The 14892-nt window shown below is 43.9% G+C and overlaps 1 protein-coding gene across 3 annotated transcripts in view; it reads left to right on the top strand.

Moving 5' to 3' along the window:
• Positions 1–14892, top strand: part of LOC123989582 (interleukin-11 receptor subunit alpha-like) — a 59452-nt gene that overhangs the window by 38865 nt on the left and 5695 nt on the right. For all 3 annotated transcript variants that reach the window (XR_006830575.1, XR_006830574.1, XM_046290705.1), the window contains exons 6-11: positions 4680–4846; positions 5690–5856; positions 6530–6674; positions 6906–6995; positions 10004–10103; positions 10206–10284. Coding sequence is in view for 1 of the 3 variants with exons in the window: in XM_046290705.1 (XP_046146661.1) it covers positions 4680–4846; positions 5690–5856; positions 6530–6674; positions 6906–6995; positions 10004–10103; positions 10206–10284 (748 nt within the window). In the remaining 2 variants the exon portion in view is untranslated. The remainder of the gene's footprint in view (positions 1–4679; positions 4847–5689; positions 5857–6529; positions 6675–6905; positions 6996–10003; positions 10104–10205; positions 10285–14892) is intronic.

Here is a 14892-nt window from a genome sequence, read left to right as displayed (position 1 = left end):
CCAAACCTAAGTGACCCCCAAACCTAAGTGACCCCCAAACCTAAGTGACCCCCAAACCTAAGTGACCCCCAAACTAAGTGACCCCCAAACTAAGTGACCCCCAAACTAAGTGACCCCCAAAACTAAGTGACCCCAAAACTAAGTGACCCCCAAAACTAAGTGACCCCCAAAACTAAGTGACCCCCAAACTAAGTGACCCCCAAACTAAGTGACACCAAACTTTTGAATGGTAGTGTATATCACTTTCTAACCCCTCTCTGCTACTGGCTACTGATATAACCCCTATGGTTTGCATCTGAATGCATGTTTAGGCCAGTGCTTGACATGAACTGAAATAGGTGTTGGTACTCTGTTCATAAAAACGTGTTGGTACTCTGTTTATAAAAAGGTGTAGGTACTCTGTTTATAACAAGGTGTAGGTACTTTGTTTATAACAAGGTGTTGGTACTCTGTTTATAACAAGGTGTAGGTACTCTGTTTATAACAAGGTGTAGATACTCTGTTTATAACAAGGTGTAGGTACTCTGTTTATAACAAGGTGTAGGTACTCTGTTTATAACAAGGTGTAGGTACTCTGTTTATCAAGGTTTGGTACTCTGTTTATAACAAGGTGTTTATAACAAGGGTACTCTGTTTATAACAAGGTGTAGGTACTCTGTTTATAACAAGGTGTAGGTACTTTGTTTATAACAAGGTGTAGGTACTCTGTTTATAACAAGGTGTAGGAACTCATCAATGGTTTTGAGATAATATTCTATGAGGTGCAGCAACTCAAGCAGAAGAACATTTGAGACTCATGAAGTATGTATGAAGCGTCTCAGGGTGTTTTCAGCCAATTATTGTGAACAAAAGAGCCCCCGAAGCGACCCGAACTGAGAGGTGGTCTGAGCCCCCGAGGCGACCCGAACTGAGAGGTGGTCTGAGACCCGAACTGGTCTGAGCCCCGAACTGAGAGGTGGTCTGAGCCCCCGACGCGACCCGAACTGAGAGGTGGTCTGAGCCCCCGACGCGACCCGAACTGAGAGGTGGTCTGAGCCCCCGACGCGACCCGAACTGAGAGGTGGTCTGAGCCCCCGACGCGACCCGAACTGAGAGGTGGTCTGAGCCCCGACCGACCCGAACTGAGAGGACAATGTGAACACAAAACCCCCCAGGTTCACTTCATTATTACATCATTATTCCTGCACCACACACTAGACTACTGATATAACCCCTCCACTAGACTACTGATATAACCCCTCACTAGACTACTGATATAACCCCTCCCACTAGACTACTGTTATAACCCCTCACACTAGACTACTGATATAACCCCTCACACTAGACTACTGATATAACCCATCACACTAGACTACTGATATAACCCCTCACACTAGACTACTGATATAACCCCTCACACTAGACTACTGATATAACCCCTCACACTAGACTACTGATATAACCCCTCACACTAGACTACTGATATAACCCCTCACACTAGACTACTGATATAACCCCTAGACTACTGATATAACCCCTAGACTACTGTTATAACCCCTCACACTAGACTACTGTTATAACCACTAGACTACTGATATAACCCCTCACACTAGACTACTGATATAACCCCTCACACTAGACTACTGATATAACCCCTCACACTAGACTACTGATATAACCCCTAGACTACTGATATAACCCCTAGACTACTGATACAACCCCTAGACTACTGATATAACCCCTAGACTACTGATATAACCCCTCACACTAGACTACTGATATAACACCTAGACTACTGATATAACCCCTAGACTACTGATATAACCCCTAGACTACTGATATAACCCCTAGACTACTGATATAACCCCTAGACTACTGATATAACCCCTCACACTAGACTACTGATATAACCCCTAGACTACTGATATAACCCCTCACACTAGACTACTGATATAACCCCTCCCACTAGACTACTGATATAACCCCTCACACTAGACTACTGTTATAACCCCTAGACTACTGACACAACCCCTCACACTAGACTACTGACATAACCCCTAGACTACTGATATAACCCCTCACACTAGACTACTGATATAACCCCTAGACTACTGATATAACCCCTCACACTAGACTACTGATATAACCCCTAGACTACTGATATAACCCCTAGACTACTGACACAACCCCTCACACTAGACTACTGATATAACCCCTCACACTATACTACTGTTATAACCCCTCACACTAGACTACTGACACAACCCCATCGAACACCTTTTGGATGAATTGGACCGCTGACTGCGAGCCAGACCTAATCACCCAACATCAGTGCCTGACCTCACTAATGCTCTCGTGGCTGAATGGAAACATGTCCCAGCAGCAATGTTCCAACATCTAGTGAAAAGCCTTCCCAGAAGAGTGGAGGCTGTTATGGCAGCAATGTTCCAACATCTAGTGGAAAGCCTTCCCAGAAGAGTGGAGGCTGTTATAGCAGCAATGTTCCAACATCTAGTGGAAAGCCTTCCCAGAAGAGTGGAGGCTGTTGTAGCAGCAATGTTCCAACATCTAGTGGAAAGCCTTCCCAGAAGAGTGGAGGCTGTTATAGTAGCAATGTTCCAACATCTAGTGGAAAACCTTCCCAGAAGAGTGGAGGCTGTTATAGCAGCAATGCTCCAACTTCTAGTGGAAAGCCTTCCCAGAAGAGTGGAGGCTGTAATAGCAGCAATGTTCCAACATCCAGTGAAAAGCCTTCCCAGAAGAGTGGAGGCTGTTATAGCAGCAATGTTCCAACATCTAGTGGAAAACCTTCCCAGAAGAGTGGAGACTGTTGTAGCAGCAATGTTCCAACATCTAGTGGAAAGCCTTCCCAGAAGAGTGGAGGCTGTTATAGCAGCAATGTTCCAACATCTAGTGGAAAGCCTTCCCAGAAGAGTGGAGGCTGTTATAGCAGCAATGCTCCAAGTTCTAGTGGAAAACCTTCCCAGAAGAGTGGAGGCTGTTATTGCAGCAATGTTCCAACATCTAGTGGAAAACCTTCCCAGAAGAGTGGAGGCTGTTATTGCAGCAATGTTCCAACATCTAGTGGAAAGTCTTCCCAGAAGAGTGGAGGCTGTTATTGCAGCAATGTTCCAACATCTAGTGGAAAGTCTTCCCAGAAAAAAGGCTATATATATAGCATATGCCATTTAGTGGAAAGTTTTATCCAGAAAGTGGAGGCTTATTGCAGTCATGTTGCATACATTCTACGCATGGAAAGTGGTCCCAGGGATGGACCCACTACCCTGGCAGCAATGTTCCATGCTCTACCAACTGAGCTACACAGAAGAGTGGAGGCTGTTATTGCAGCAATGTTCCAACATCTAGTGGAAAGTCTTCCCAGAAGAGTGCAGGCTGTTATTGCAGCAATGTTCCAACATCTAGTGGAAAACCTTCCCAGAAGAGTGGAGGCTGTTATTGCAGCAATGTTCCAACATCTAGTGGAAAGTCTTCCCAGAAGAGTGGAGGCTGTTATTGCAGCAATGTTCCAACATCTAGTGGAAAGTCTTCCCAGAAGAGTGGAGGCTGTTATTGCAGCAATGTTCCAACATCTAGTGGAAAGCCTTCCCAGAAGAGTGGAGGCTGTTATAGCAGCAAAAGGGGGGACCAACTCAAGATTAATGCCTATGATTTTAGAATGAGATGTTGAGATGAGCAGATTTCCACAAACTTTTGGTAATGTAGTGTATTCTGTTACCAATCAAATGTGTATAGTATCTTCTGATTACAATTACAATGTCTCAAATTTAAACTAAATGCAATTGAATAGCTTCCAAAGTAGCAGTAGGCATGTCTAGCTGTCCAATAATGCATTCTGATGGAATGGCTTGTCCTGCACTTTGTAAAATCCTAGAGTGCATTGTGGGAATTTTGGAAAAAGATCTTGGTTCCTTTCTAAACATAGCTATGTAAATGCAAAGATGACTTGGTTCACCAAAGAGAGATCACAGAGTTAACTTTAAAGAGAACTGAGATGGGTTATTTTAAAGAGGACAATATGTGAAAACACCCTCAGAGTAGGATCATGTCTTCCTTTCAGATCATAGTAACATTGACATGGGGGAGCTTATTCTAGATCAGCACTCATACATTGAGACGCAGACTCTGTTTGACAGGGAGCTTGATACTTACAGACTCAGTTTGACAGGGAGCTTGATACTTACAGACTCATATATGATGGGAGCAGAAATTATGTTGTTATTAATTGATCTCTCTCCTTCCCAGCAGCACCACAAGTGAATGACCACCTCTTTCCCTGTCCTTCCTCCTCTCCTGTCCTCTACCCCCCTCTAGGGGTGTCTCCTTCCTCCTGTCCTGTCATCTACCCCCCTCTAGGGGTGTCTCCTTCCCAGAAGCACCACAAGTGAATAACCACCTCTCTCCCTGTCCTTCCTCCTCCCCTGTCCTCTACCCCCCACTAGGGGTGTCTCCTTCCTCCTGTCCTCTACCCCCCTCTAGGGGTGTCTCCTTCCCAGCAGCACCACAAGTGAATAACTGCCTCTCTTTCCTCTCCTTCCTCCTGTCCTCTACCCCCCTCTAGGGGTGTCTCCTTCCTCCTGTCCTCTACCCCCCTCAAGGGGTGTCTCCTTCCCAGCAGCACCACAAGTGAATAACCACCTCTCTCCCTCCTCTCCTTCCTCCTGTCCTCTTCCCCCCTCCAGGGGTAATAAGAGCCAGGTGAGGATGTGTGTGGTGTCGTCCCCTCCCCAGAAGCAGTGCACCATCACAGACCCTACCATGTGGCAGCTCTACCACTACATCAACATCACCGAGACCAACCCTCTGGGGTCACAGACCACCATCATTCAGGTCAAGTTCCACAAGCTCTGTAGGTCACCTTCACATTTCCCACTGTGTGTCTGTAGGTCAACCTCTCTGTAGGTCAACCTCTCATCTGGACAGTGTGACTGTAGGTCAACCTCTGATCTCTTTCTGTGTTGGTCTTACTGTGTCTGTCTGTCTTACCCGAACCTTATTTAATAACCTTGTCATGTTGTGTCTTCAGTCATCACAAGTGTTAGTTATTGACTCTTAACTGCCTTCTGTCTGTGTGTATCTTTAATAGTGTGTTCCTCACCCCCTCCCTCTCTCTCTCTCACACCCCCCCTCTCTCTCGCTCTCTCGCTCTCTCGCTCTCTCGCTCTCTCTCTCTCGCTCTCTCGCTCTCTCGCTCGCTCTCTCTCGCTCTCTCCTCCCCCTCTCTCTCTCTCTCACCCCCTCTCTCTCTCTCTCTCGATCTCTCTCTCTCACCCCCTCTCTCTCTCGATCTCTCTCTCTCACCCCCCTCTCTCTCTCTCTCTCCCCCTCTCTCTCTCTCTCTCTCTCTCTCTCTCTCTCTCTCTCTCTCTCTCTCCTCCCCCTCTCTCTCTCTCTCTCTCTCCTCTCTCTCTCTCACCCCCCTCTCTCTCTCTCTATCACCCCCTCTCTCTCACCCCTCTCTCTCTCTCACCCCTCTCTCTCTCTCTCTCTCTCTCTCTCTCTCTCTCTCTCTCTCTCTCACCCCTCTCGCTCTCTCTCTCTCTCACCCATCTCTCCCCCTCTCTCTCTTCCCTCTCTCTCTCTCTCTCTCTCTCTCACCCATCTCTCTCTCTCTCTCTCCTCCCTCTCTCCTCTCTCTCTCTCTCCCTCTCCCTCTCTCTCTCACCCCCCCGCTCTCTCTGTGTGTCTACAGTGCAGCCAGACCCCCCAGAGGCAGTAACAGCAGTGGGGATGGTAGGATATCCCATGAGGCTCCAGGTGTACTGGACGAACCCTGCCTCCTGGCTCCACGACGCTGTGCCCTTCCCCCTCCACTTCCAGCTCCGCTACCGTCCTGTAGGATCCAGCATCTGGTCTACCGTTAGTTCCTCTAGTCATCATCTCTCCCCTCCCTGTAGGATCCAGCATCTGGTCTAACGTCAGTACTTCTATTTATCACCTCTCCCCTCCCTACCGTCCTGTAGGATCCAGCATCTGGTCTAACGTTAGTTCCTCCCTATCCTTAGGATCCAGCATCTGGTCTAACGTTAGTTCCTCTATTTATCACCTCTCCCCTCCCTACCGTCCTGTAGGATCCAGCATCATACTGAATATTATATTATGGCAGTCAGTTATCCTACCCACTAATTATATTATATTAGTCACATCCTATACTATCCTACCCACTAATTATATTATATTAGTCACATCCTATACTATCCTACCCACTAATTATATTATATGATTTTATACAAACCGAATTTGTCTACAGTCTGTCCTATCTGACTGTGTTTTGGTCTACAGTCTGTCCTCCTATCTGTGTTTTGGTCTACAGTCTGTCCTATCTGACTGTGTTTTGGTCTACAGTCTGTCCTATCTGACTGTGTTTTGGTCTACAGTCTGTCCTATCTGACTGTGTTTTGGTCTACAGTCTGTCCTCCAATCTGACTGTGTTTTGGTCTACAGTCAGTCCTATCTGACTGTGTTTTGGTCCTATCTGACTGTGTTTTCTACAGTCTGTCCTATCATCTATCTCCACCCCCCCCCCCCCCAGGTGGAGTCTAAGGCCAGTGCCCTGCTCATAACCGACGCCCTTGCTGGCCACGCCCACCAGCTACAGGTGAGAGCCCAGGACGAGATCAACCCAGACAGCCAGTGGAGTGACTGGAGCCCCCTGCTGCAGGCCTGGCCATGGAGTGGTGAGAATACTACTGCATACTACACACCAGCACATAGTACTAATGTATTCCAAATGGCCCTCTATTCCCTATATACTGCACTACTTCTAACCAGGACCTGTCTACAACTGGACCTTTATTAGGCCCAGAACAGTGTTTTAATAGACTTTAATTTCTCCGTAGTGTTACACAGTTACTTGGTCAGCGGTGTTATCTGTGAAAGACAGCATCATTATGTGGTGAATCCCACAGGTTGCACAGCAGATCCAACTGAACAAACCGTCCCTGTAGACTACAATGACGAAGATGCGGAGGCCTCTATAGCCAACACCAAGTCAGGGAGTAAGTCGCTTTTTCTAAGCCAGTCTCTATATACATCAGTCTCTATATACATCAGTCTCTATATACATCAGTCTCTATATACATCAGTCTCTATATACATCAGTCTCTATATACATCAGTCTCTATATACATCAGTCTCTATATACATCAGTCTCTATATACATCAGTCTCTATATACATCAGTCTCTATATACATCAGTCTCTATATACATCAGTCTCTATATACATCAGTCTCTATATACATCAGTCTCTATATACATCAGTCTCTATATACATCAGTCTCTGTATATACATCAGTCTCTGTATATACATCAGTCTCTGTATATACATCAGTCTCTATATACATCAGTCTCTATATACATCAGTCTCTGTATATACATCAGTCTCTGTATATACATCAGTCTCTGTATATACATCAGTCTCTGTATATACATCAGTCTCTATATACATCAGTCTCTATATACATCAGTCTCTGTATATACATCAGTCTCTGTATATACATCAGTCTCTACATCAGTCTCTATATACATCAGTCTCTATATACATCAGTCTCTATATACATCAGTCTCTATATACATCAGTCTCTATATACATCAGTCTCTGTATATACATCAGTCTCTGTATATACATCAGTCTCTATATACATCAGTCTCTATATACATCAGTCTCTATATACATCAGTCTCTATATACATCAGTCTCTATATACATCAGTCTCTATATACATCAGTCTCTGTATATACATCAGTCTCTGTATATACATCAGTCTCTATATACATCAGTCTCTATATACATCAGTCTCTGTATATACATCAGTCTCTGTATATACATCAGTCTCTATATACATCAGTCTCTATATACATCAGTCTCTATATACATCAGTCTCTGTATATACATCAGTCTCTATATACATCAGTCTCTGTATATACATCAGTCTCTGTATACATCAGTCTCTATATACACTACCGTTCTAAAGTTTGGGGTCACTTAGAAATGTCCTTGTTTTTGAAAGAAAAGATATTTTTTGTCTATTAAAATAACATCAAATAGACGTTATTAATGTTGTAAATGACTATTGTAGCTGGAAACAGCAGATTTTTCATGGAATATCTACACAGGCGTACAGAGGCCCATTATCAGCAACCATCACTACTGTGTTCTAATGGCACGTTATATTAGCTAATCCAAGTTTATCATTTTAAAAGGCTAATTGATCATTAGAAAACCCTTTTGAAATTATGTTAGCACAGCTGAAAACTGTTGTTCTGATTAAAGAAGCAATAAAACTGGCCTTCTTTAGACTAGTTGAGTATCTGGAGCATCAGCATTTGTGGGTTCAATTGCAGGCTCAATTGACCTTTCCTCTGAAACTCGTCAGTCTATTCTTGTTCTGAGAAATGAAGGTTATTCCATGTGAGAAATTGCCAAGAAACTGAAGATATATCGTACAATGCTGTGTACTACTCCCTTCACAGAACAGCGCAAACTGGCTCTAACCAGAATAGAAAGAGGAGTGGGAGGCCCCGGTGCACAACTGAGCAAATGGACAAGTACTTTAAAGTGTCTAGTTTGAGAAACAAACGCCTCACAAGTCCTCAACTGGCAGCTTCATTAAATAGTACCCACAAAACATCTCATTGTCAACAGTGAAGAGGTGACTCCGGGATGCTGGCCTTCTAGGCAGAGTTCCTCTGTCCAGTCTCAACAGTGAAGAGGTGACTCCGGGATGCTGGCCTTCTAGGCAGAGTTTCTCTGTCCAGTCTCAACGTCAACAGTGAAGAGGTGACTCTGGGATGCTGGCCTTCTAGGCAGAGTTCCTCTGTCCAGTCTCAACGTCAACAGTGAAGAGGTGACTCTGGGATGCTGGACTTCTAGGCAGAGTTCCTCTGTCCAGTCTCAACGTCAACAGTGAAGAGGTGACTCTGGGATGCTGGCCTTCTAGGCAGAGTTTCTCTGTCCAGTCTCAACGTCAACAGTGAAGAGGTGACTCCGGGATGCTGGCCTTCTAGGCAGAGTTCCTCTGTCCAGTCTCAACAGTGAAGAGGTGACTCTGGGATGCTGGCCTTCTAGGCAGAGTTCCTCTGTCCAGTCTCAACAGTGAAGAGGTGACTCTGGGATGCTGGCCTTCTAGGCAGAGTTCCTCTGTCCAGTCTCAACAGTGAAGAGGTGACTCTGGGATGCTGGCCTTCTAGGCAGAGATGCAAAGAAAAAGCCATATCTCAGACTGGCCAAAAGAAAAGATTAAGATGGGCAAAATAACGCAGACACTGGAGAGAGGAACTTTGCCTAGAAGGCCAGCATCCAGGAGTCACTGGATGCACAAGAAGCTGCCAGTTGAGGACTTGTCTGTTCTCTCTCTCCTGATCTCAGTCTTCTGTTCTCTCTCTCCTGATCTCTGTCTTCTGTTCTCTCTCTCCTGATCTCTGTCTTCTGTTCCCTCTCTCTCCTGATCTCTGTCTTCTGTTCCCTCTCTCTCCTGATCTCTGTCTTCTGTTAAGATCTCTCTCCTGATCTCTGTCTTCTGTTCCCTCTCTCTCCTGATCTCTGTCTTCTGTCCCCTCTCTCTCCTGATCTCTGTCTTCTGTCCTCTCTCTCCTGATCTCTGTCTTCTGTTCTCTCTCTCCTGATCTCTGTCTTCTGTTCCCTCTCTCTCCTGATCTCTGTCTTCTGTTCCTCTCTCTCCTGATCTCTGTCTTCTGTTCTCTCTCTCTCCTGATCTCTGTCTTCTGTCCTCTCTCTCCTGATCTCTGTCTTCTGTTCCCTCTCTCTCTCCTGATCTCTGTCTTCTGTTCTCTCTCTCCTGATCTCTGTCTTCTGTTCCCTCTCTCTCCTGATCTCTGTCTTCTGTTCTCTCTCTCTCCTGATCTCTGTCTTCTGTTCCCTCTCTCCTGCTCTCTCTCTCCTGATCTCCTGTCTTCTGTTCCCTCTCTCTCCAGCTCTCTGTCTTCTGTTCCCTCTCTCTCCTGATCTCTGTCTTCTGTTCTCTCTCTCCTGCTCTCTCTCCTCTAGATTCGGAGGATGATGGTGGTAGTCTGGGAGTGGTGATATTTCTGTCCCTGTTTGCTGTCATTATCATTGTCTTGTTGTCCTCTCTATTTGTCCTCATGTGGTGAGATATGTCCTCCTGCATGTCTACATCAGTTTACTATGTTCTCTAACAAGTGAATTGAACAATTCCTTCATCTTGAAATATCTTATGTTTGTTGTCTAGGGTGAGGCAATGGAGACGGGACAATGTAACACGACAGGAACTGACCTCAATGTTGAAGATGAAGTCCTGCATATCTGAAGTGAGTCAGACCCCTATCAATGTCACTACATGTTGTTACAGACCCTCTCTACTCTATGGTTTTTGTGACTCAGAGCCCTGCTGTAGTGTAATATGACTCTGTACTGAAGTGGTATTCTACTGTTCTACAACTGAGTTATCCTGCTGGCAGTACAGGTTTATTAGCCTGGATAATGTCTAGGTTGTTCTGTATCAGGACAGGTTTATTACCCTGGATAATGTCTAGGTTGTTCTGTATCAGGACAGGTTTATTAGCCTGGATAATGTCTAGGTTGTTCTAGAATAGGACAGGTTTATTAGCCTGGATAATGTCTAGGTTGTTCTGTATCAGGACAGGTTTATTAGCCTGGATAATGTCTAGGTTGTTCTGTATCAGGACAGGTTTATTAGCCTGGATAATGTCTAGGTCGTTCTGTATCAGGACAGGTTTATTAGGCTGGATAATGGCTAGGTTGTTCTAGAATAGGACAGGTTTATTAGCCTGGATAATGCTGAATAATGTCTAGGGTTGTTCTAGAGCAGGACAGGTTTATTAGCCTGGATAATGCTGAATAATGTCTAGGGTTGTTCTATATCAGGACAGGTTTATTAGGCTGGATAATGGCTAGGTTGTTCTAGAATAGGACAGGTTTATTAGCCTGCATAATGTCTAGGTTGTTCTAGAGCAGGACAGGTTTATTAGCCTGCATAATGTCTACGTTGTTCTAGAGCAGGACAGGTTTATTAGCCTGGATAATGTCCAGGTTGTTCTAGGGCAGGAAAGGTTTATTAGCCTGGATAATGTCTAGGTTGTTCTAGAACAGGACAGTGTTTATTAGCCTGGATAATGTCTAGGTTGTTTTTGAACAGGACAGGTTTATTAGCCTGGATAATGCTGAATAATGTCTAGGGTTGTTCTATATCAGGACAGGTTTATTAGGCTGGATAATGTCTAGGGTTGTTCTTTATCAGGACAGGTTTCTTAGCCTGCATAATGTCTAGGTTGTTCTAGAGCAGGACAGGTTTATTAGCCTGCATAATGTCTAGGTTGTTCTAGAATAGGACAGGTTTATTAGCCTGCATAATGGCTAGGTTGTTCTAGAATAGGACAGGTTTATTAGCCTGGATAATGTCTAGGGTTGTTCTTTATCAGGACAGGTTTCTTAGCCTGCATAATGTCTAGGTTGTTCTAGAGCAGGACAGGTTTATTAGCCTGCATAATGTCTAGGTTGTTCTAGAATAGGACAGGTTTATTAGCCTGCATAATGTCTAGGTTGTTCTAGAATAGGACAGGTTTATTAGCCTGCATAATGTCTAGATTGTTCTTTATCAGGACAGGTTTATTAGCCTGCATAATGTCTAGGTTGTTCTTTATCAGGACAGGTTTATTAGCCTGGATAATGTCTAGGTTGTTCTAGAGCATGACAGGTTTATTAGCCTGGATAATGTCTAGGTTGTTCTATATCAGGACAGGTGTATTAGCCTGGATAATGTCTAGGTTGTTCTAGGGCAGGAAAGGTTTATTAGCCTGGATAATGTCTAGGTTGTTCTAGAACAGGACAGTGTTTATTAGCCTGGATAATGTCTAGGTTGTTCTAGAGCAGGACAGGTTTATTAGCCTGCATAATGTCTAGGTTGTTCTAGAGCAGGACAGGTTTATTAGCCTGCATAATGTCTAGGTTGTTCAAGAACAGGACAGGTTATTAGCCTGGATAATGTGTAGGGTTGTTCTCTATCAGGACAGGTTTATTAGCCTGGATAATGCTAAATAATGTCTAGGTTGTTCTAGAACAGGACAGGTTTATTAGCCTGCATAATGGCTAGGTTGTTCTAGAATAGGACAGGTTTATTAGCCTGGATAATGTCTAGGGTTGTTCTTTATCAGGACAGGTTTCTTAGCCTGCATAATGTCTAGGTTGTTCTAGAGCAGGACAGGTTTATTAGCCTGCATAATGTCTAGGTTGTTCTAGAATAGGACAGGTTTATTAGCCTGCATAATGTCTAGATTGTTCTTTATCAGGACAGGTTTATTAGCCTGCATAATGTCTAGGTTGTTCTTTATCAGGACAGGTTTATTAGCCTGGATAATGTCTAGGTTGTTCTAGAGCATGACAGGTTTATTAGCCTGGATAATGTCTAGGTTGTTCTATATCAGGACAGGTGTATTAGCCTGGATAATGTCTAGGTTGTTCTAGGGCAGGAAAGGTTTATTAGCCTGGATAATGTCTAGGTTGTTCTAGAACAGGACAGTGTTTATTAGCCTGGATAATGTCTAGGGTTGTTCTAGAGCAGGACAGGTTTATTAGCCTGCATAATGTCTAGGTTGTTCTAGAGCAGGACAGGTTTATTAGCCTGCATAATGTCTAGGTTGTTCTAGAGCAGGACAGGTTTATTAGCCTGCATAATGTCTAGGTTGTTCTAGAGCAGGACAGGTTTATTAGCCTGCAATATGTCTAGGTTGTTCTAGAGCAGGACAGGTTTATTAGCCTGCATAATGTCTAGGTTGTTCTAGAGCAGGACAGGTTTATTAGCCTGCATAATGTCTAGGTTGTTCAAGAACAGGACAGGTTATTAGCCTGGATAATGTGTAGGGTTGTTCTCTATCAGGACAGGTTTATTAGCCTGGATAATGCTAAATAATGTCCAGGTTGTTCTAGAACAGGACAGGTTTATTAGCCTGGATAATGTCTTGGTTGTTCTATATCAGGACAGGATTATTAGCCTGGATAATGCTGCATAATGTCTAGGTTGTTCTATATTAGGACAGGTTTATGAGCCTGGATAATGTCTAGGTTGTTCTATATTAGGACAGGTTTATGAGCCTGGATAATGTCTAGGTTGTTCTAGGGCAGGACAGGTTTATTAGCCTGGATAATGTGTAGGTTGTTCTCTATTAGGACAGGTTTATTAGCCTGGATAATGGCTAGGTTGTTCTGTATCAGGACAGGTTTATTAGCCTGCATAATGTCTAGGTTGTTCTAGAGCAGGACAGGTTCATTAGCCTGGATAATGTCTAGGTTGTTCTAGAGCAGGACAGGTTTATTAGCCTGGATAATGTCTAGGTTGTTCTAGAGCAGGACAGGTTTATTAGCCTGGATAATGTCTAGGTTGTTCTAGAGCAGGACAGGTTTATTAGCCTGGATAATGTCTAGGTTGTTCTATATCAGGACAGGTTTATTAGCCTGGATAATGTGTAGGTTGTTCTCTATCAGGACAGGTTTATTAGCCTGGATAATGTCTAGGGTTGTTCTGTATTAGGACAGGTTTATTAGCCTGGATAATGTGTAGGTTGTTCTATATCACGACAGGTTTATTAGCCTGGATAATGTGTAGGTTGTTCTCTATCAGGACAGGATTATTAGCCTGGATAATGCTGCATAATGTCTAGGTTGTTCTATATTAGGACAGGTTTATGAGCCTGGATAATGTCTAGGTTGTTCTATATTAGGACAGGTTTATGAGCCTGGATAATGCCTAGGTTGTTCTAGGGCAGGACAGGTTTATTAGCCTGGATAATGTCTAGGTTGTTCTATATCAGGACAGGTTTATTAGCCTGGATAATGTGTAGGTTGTTCTCTATCAGGACAGGTTTATTAGCCTGGATAATGTCTAGGTTGTTCTGTATTAGGACAGGTTTATTAGCCTGGATAATGTGTAGGTTGTTCTATATCACGACAGGTTTATTAGCCTGGATAATGTCTAGGTTGTTCTATATCAGGACAGGTTTATTAGCCTGGATAATGTCTAGGTTGTTCTATATCAGGACAGGTTTATTAGCCTGGATAATGTGTAGGTTGTTCCAGATCTGGACAGGTTTATTAGCCTGGATAATGTGTAGGTTGTTCCAGATCTGGACAGTGTTTATGTTGTTTCGTTTGTTCATATCCTAGCATATCCTCTCAGCCTGGGTGTGGTGGTTGGGAAATATGAGGGTTAGGTGGAGGGGGGGGGGTGTTGTCTCTGGCTGAAATAGTGAAACAGTAGAAGTTTAGTTTTCCTGTGCAGTCAGGAAGGATGTCCTTCTCCAATATGCTGCATAGTCAAACAGAACCAGCAGTGAGTGAACTACAGCAGGGATCAACGACACTCAACAACAATATAAACACAACATGTAAAGTGTTGGTCCCATGTTTCATGAGCTGAAATTAAAGAACCCAGAAATCTTCCACACACAACAAAAAGTATTTCCCTCAAATTCTGTGAACAAATGTGTTTACACCTCTATTCGTGAGCCTTTCTCCTTTGCCAAGATAATACATCCAGCTGACAGTTGTGGTATATCAAGACATGTATTTTCCAAGATGGCGTAGCAGTAAGTCGTCCTGTCCCCTGTATATATCACCTCTTTTTCGTTTTTTTACATATTTTTCTTCGCATACCTCTTTAAATACATTTTGCTAAATCTAAGCTTCCAAATACTCTCCTGCAATCCGCCTCACCCAATGTAGCTATTTTTCCTAAAGTATTTATATTTACTTCGGAACCGAAACCCCTCAACTGAAGCTAGCCAGCTAATCCACCAGCTATGCTAGCGGTCTTCAGCTAACCGGTCATCAGCTAACCTTTAGCCCGGAAAGCTCTCGCCAGTTCGTACAACGCGACTCTACCCAGAGCATAACGGACCTATTTA

This window comes from Oncorhynchus gorbuscha, linkage group LG11 (genome assembly GCF_021184085.1).
Source record: "Oncorhynchus gorbuscha isolate QuinsamMale2020 ecotype Even-year linkage group LG11, OgorEven_v1.0, whole genome shotgun sequence".
NCBI classification, from domain to species: Eukaryota; Metazoa; Chordata; class Actinopteri; order Salmoniformes; family Salmonidae; genus Oncorhynchus; species Oncorhynchus gorbuscha.
Note: the sequence above shows the minus strand (reverse complement) of the source record. Positions and strands in the feature narration are given on the sequence as shown.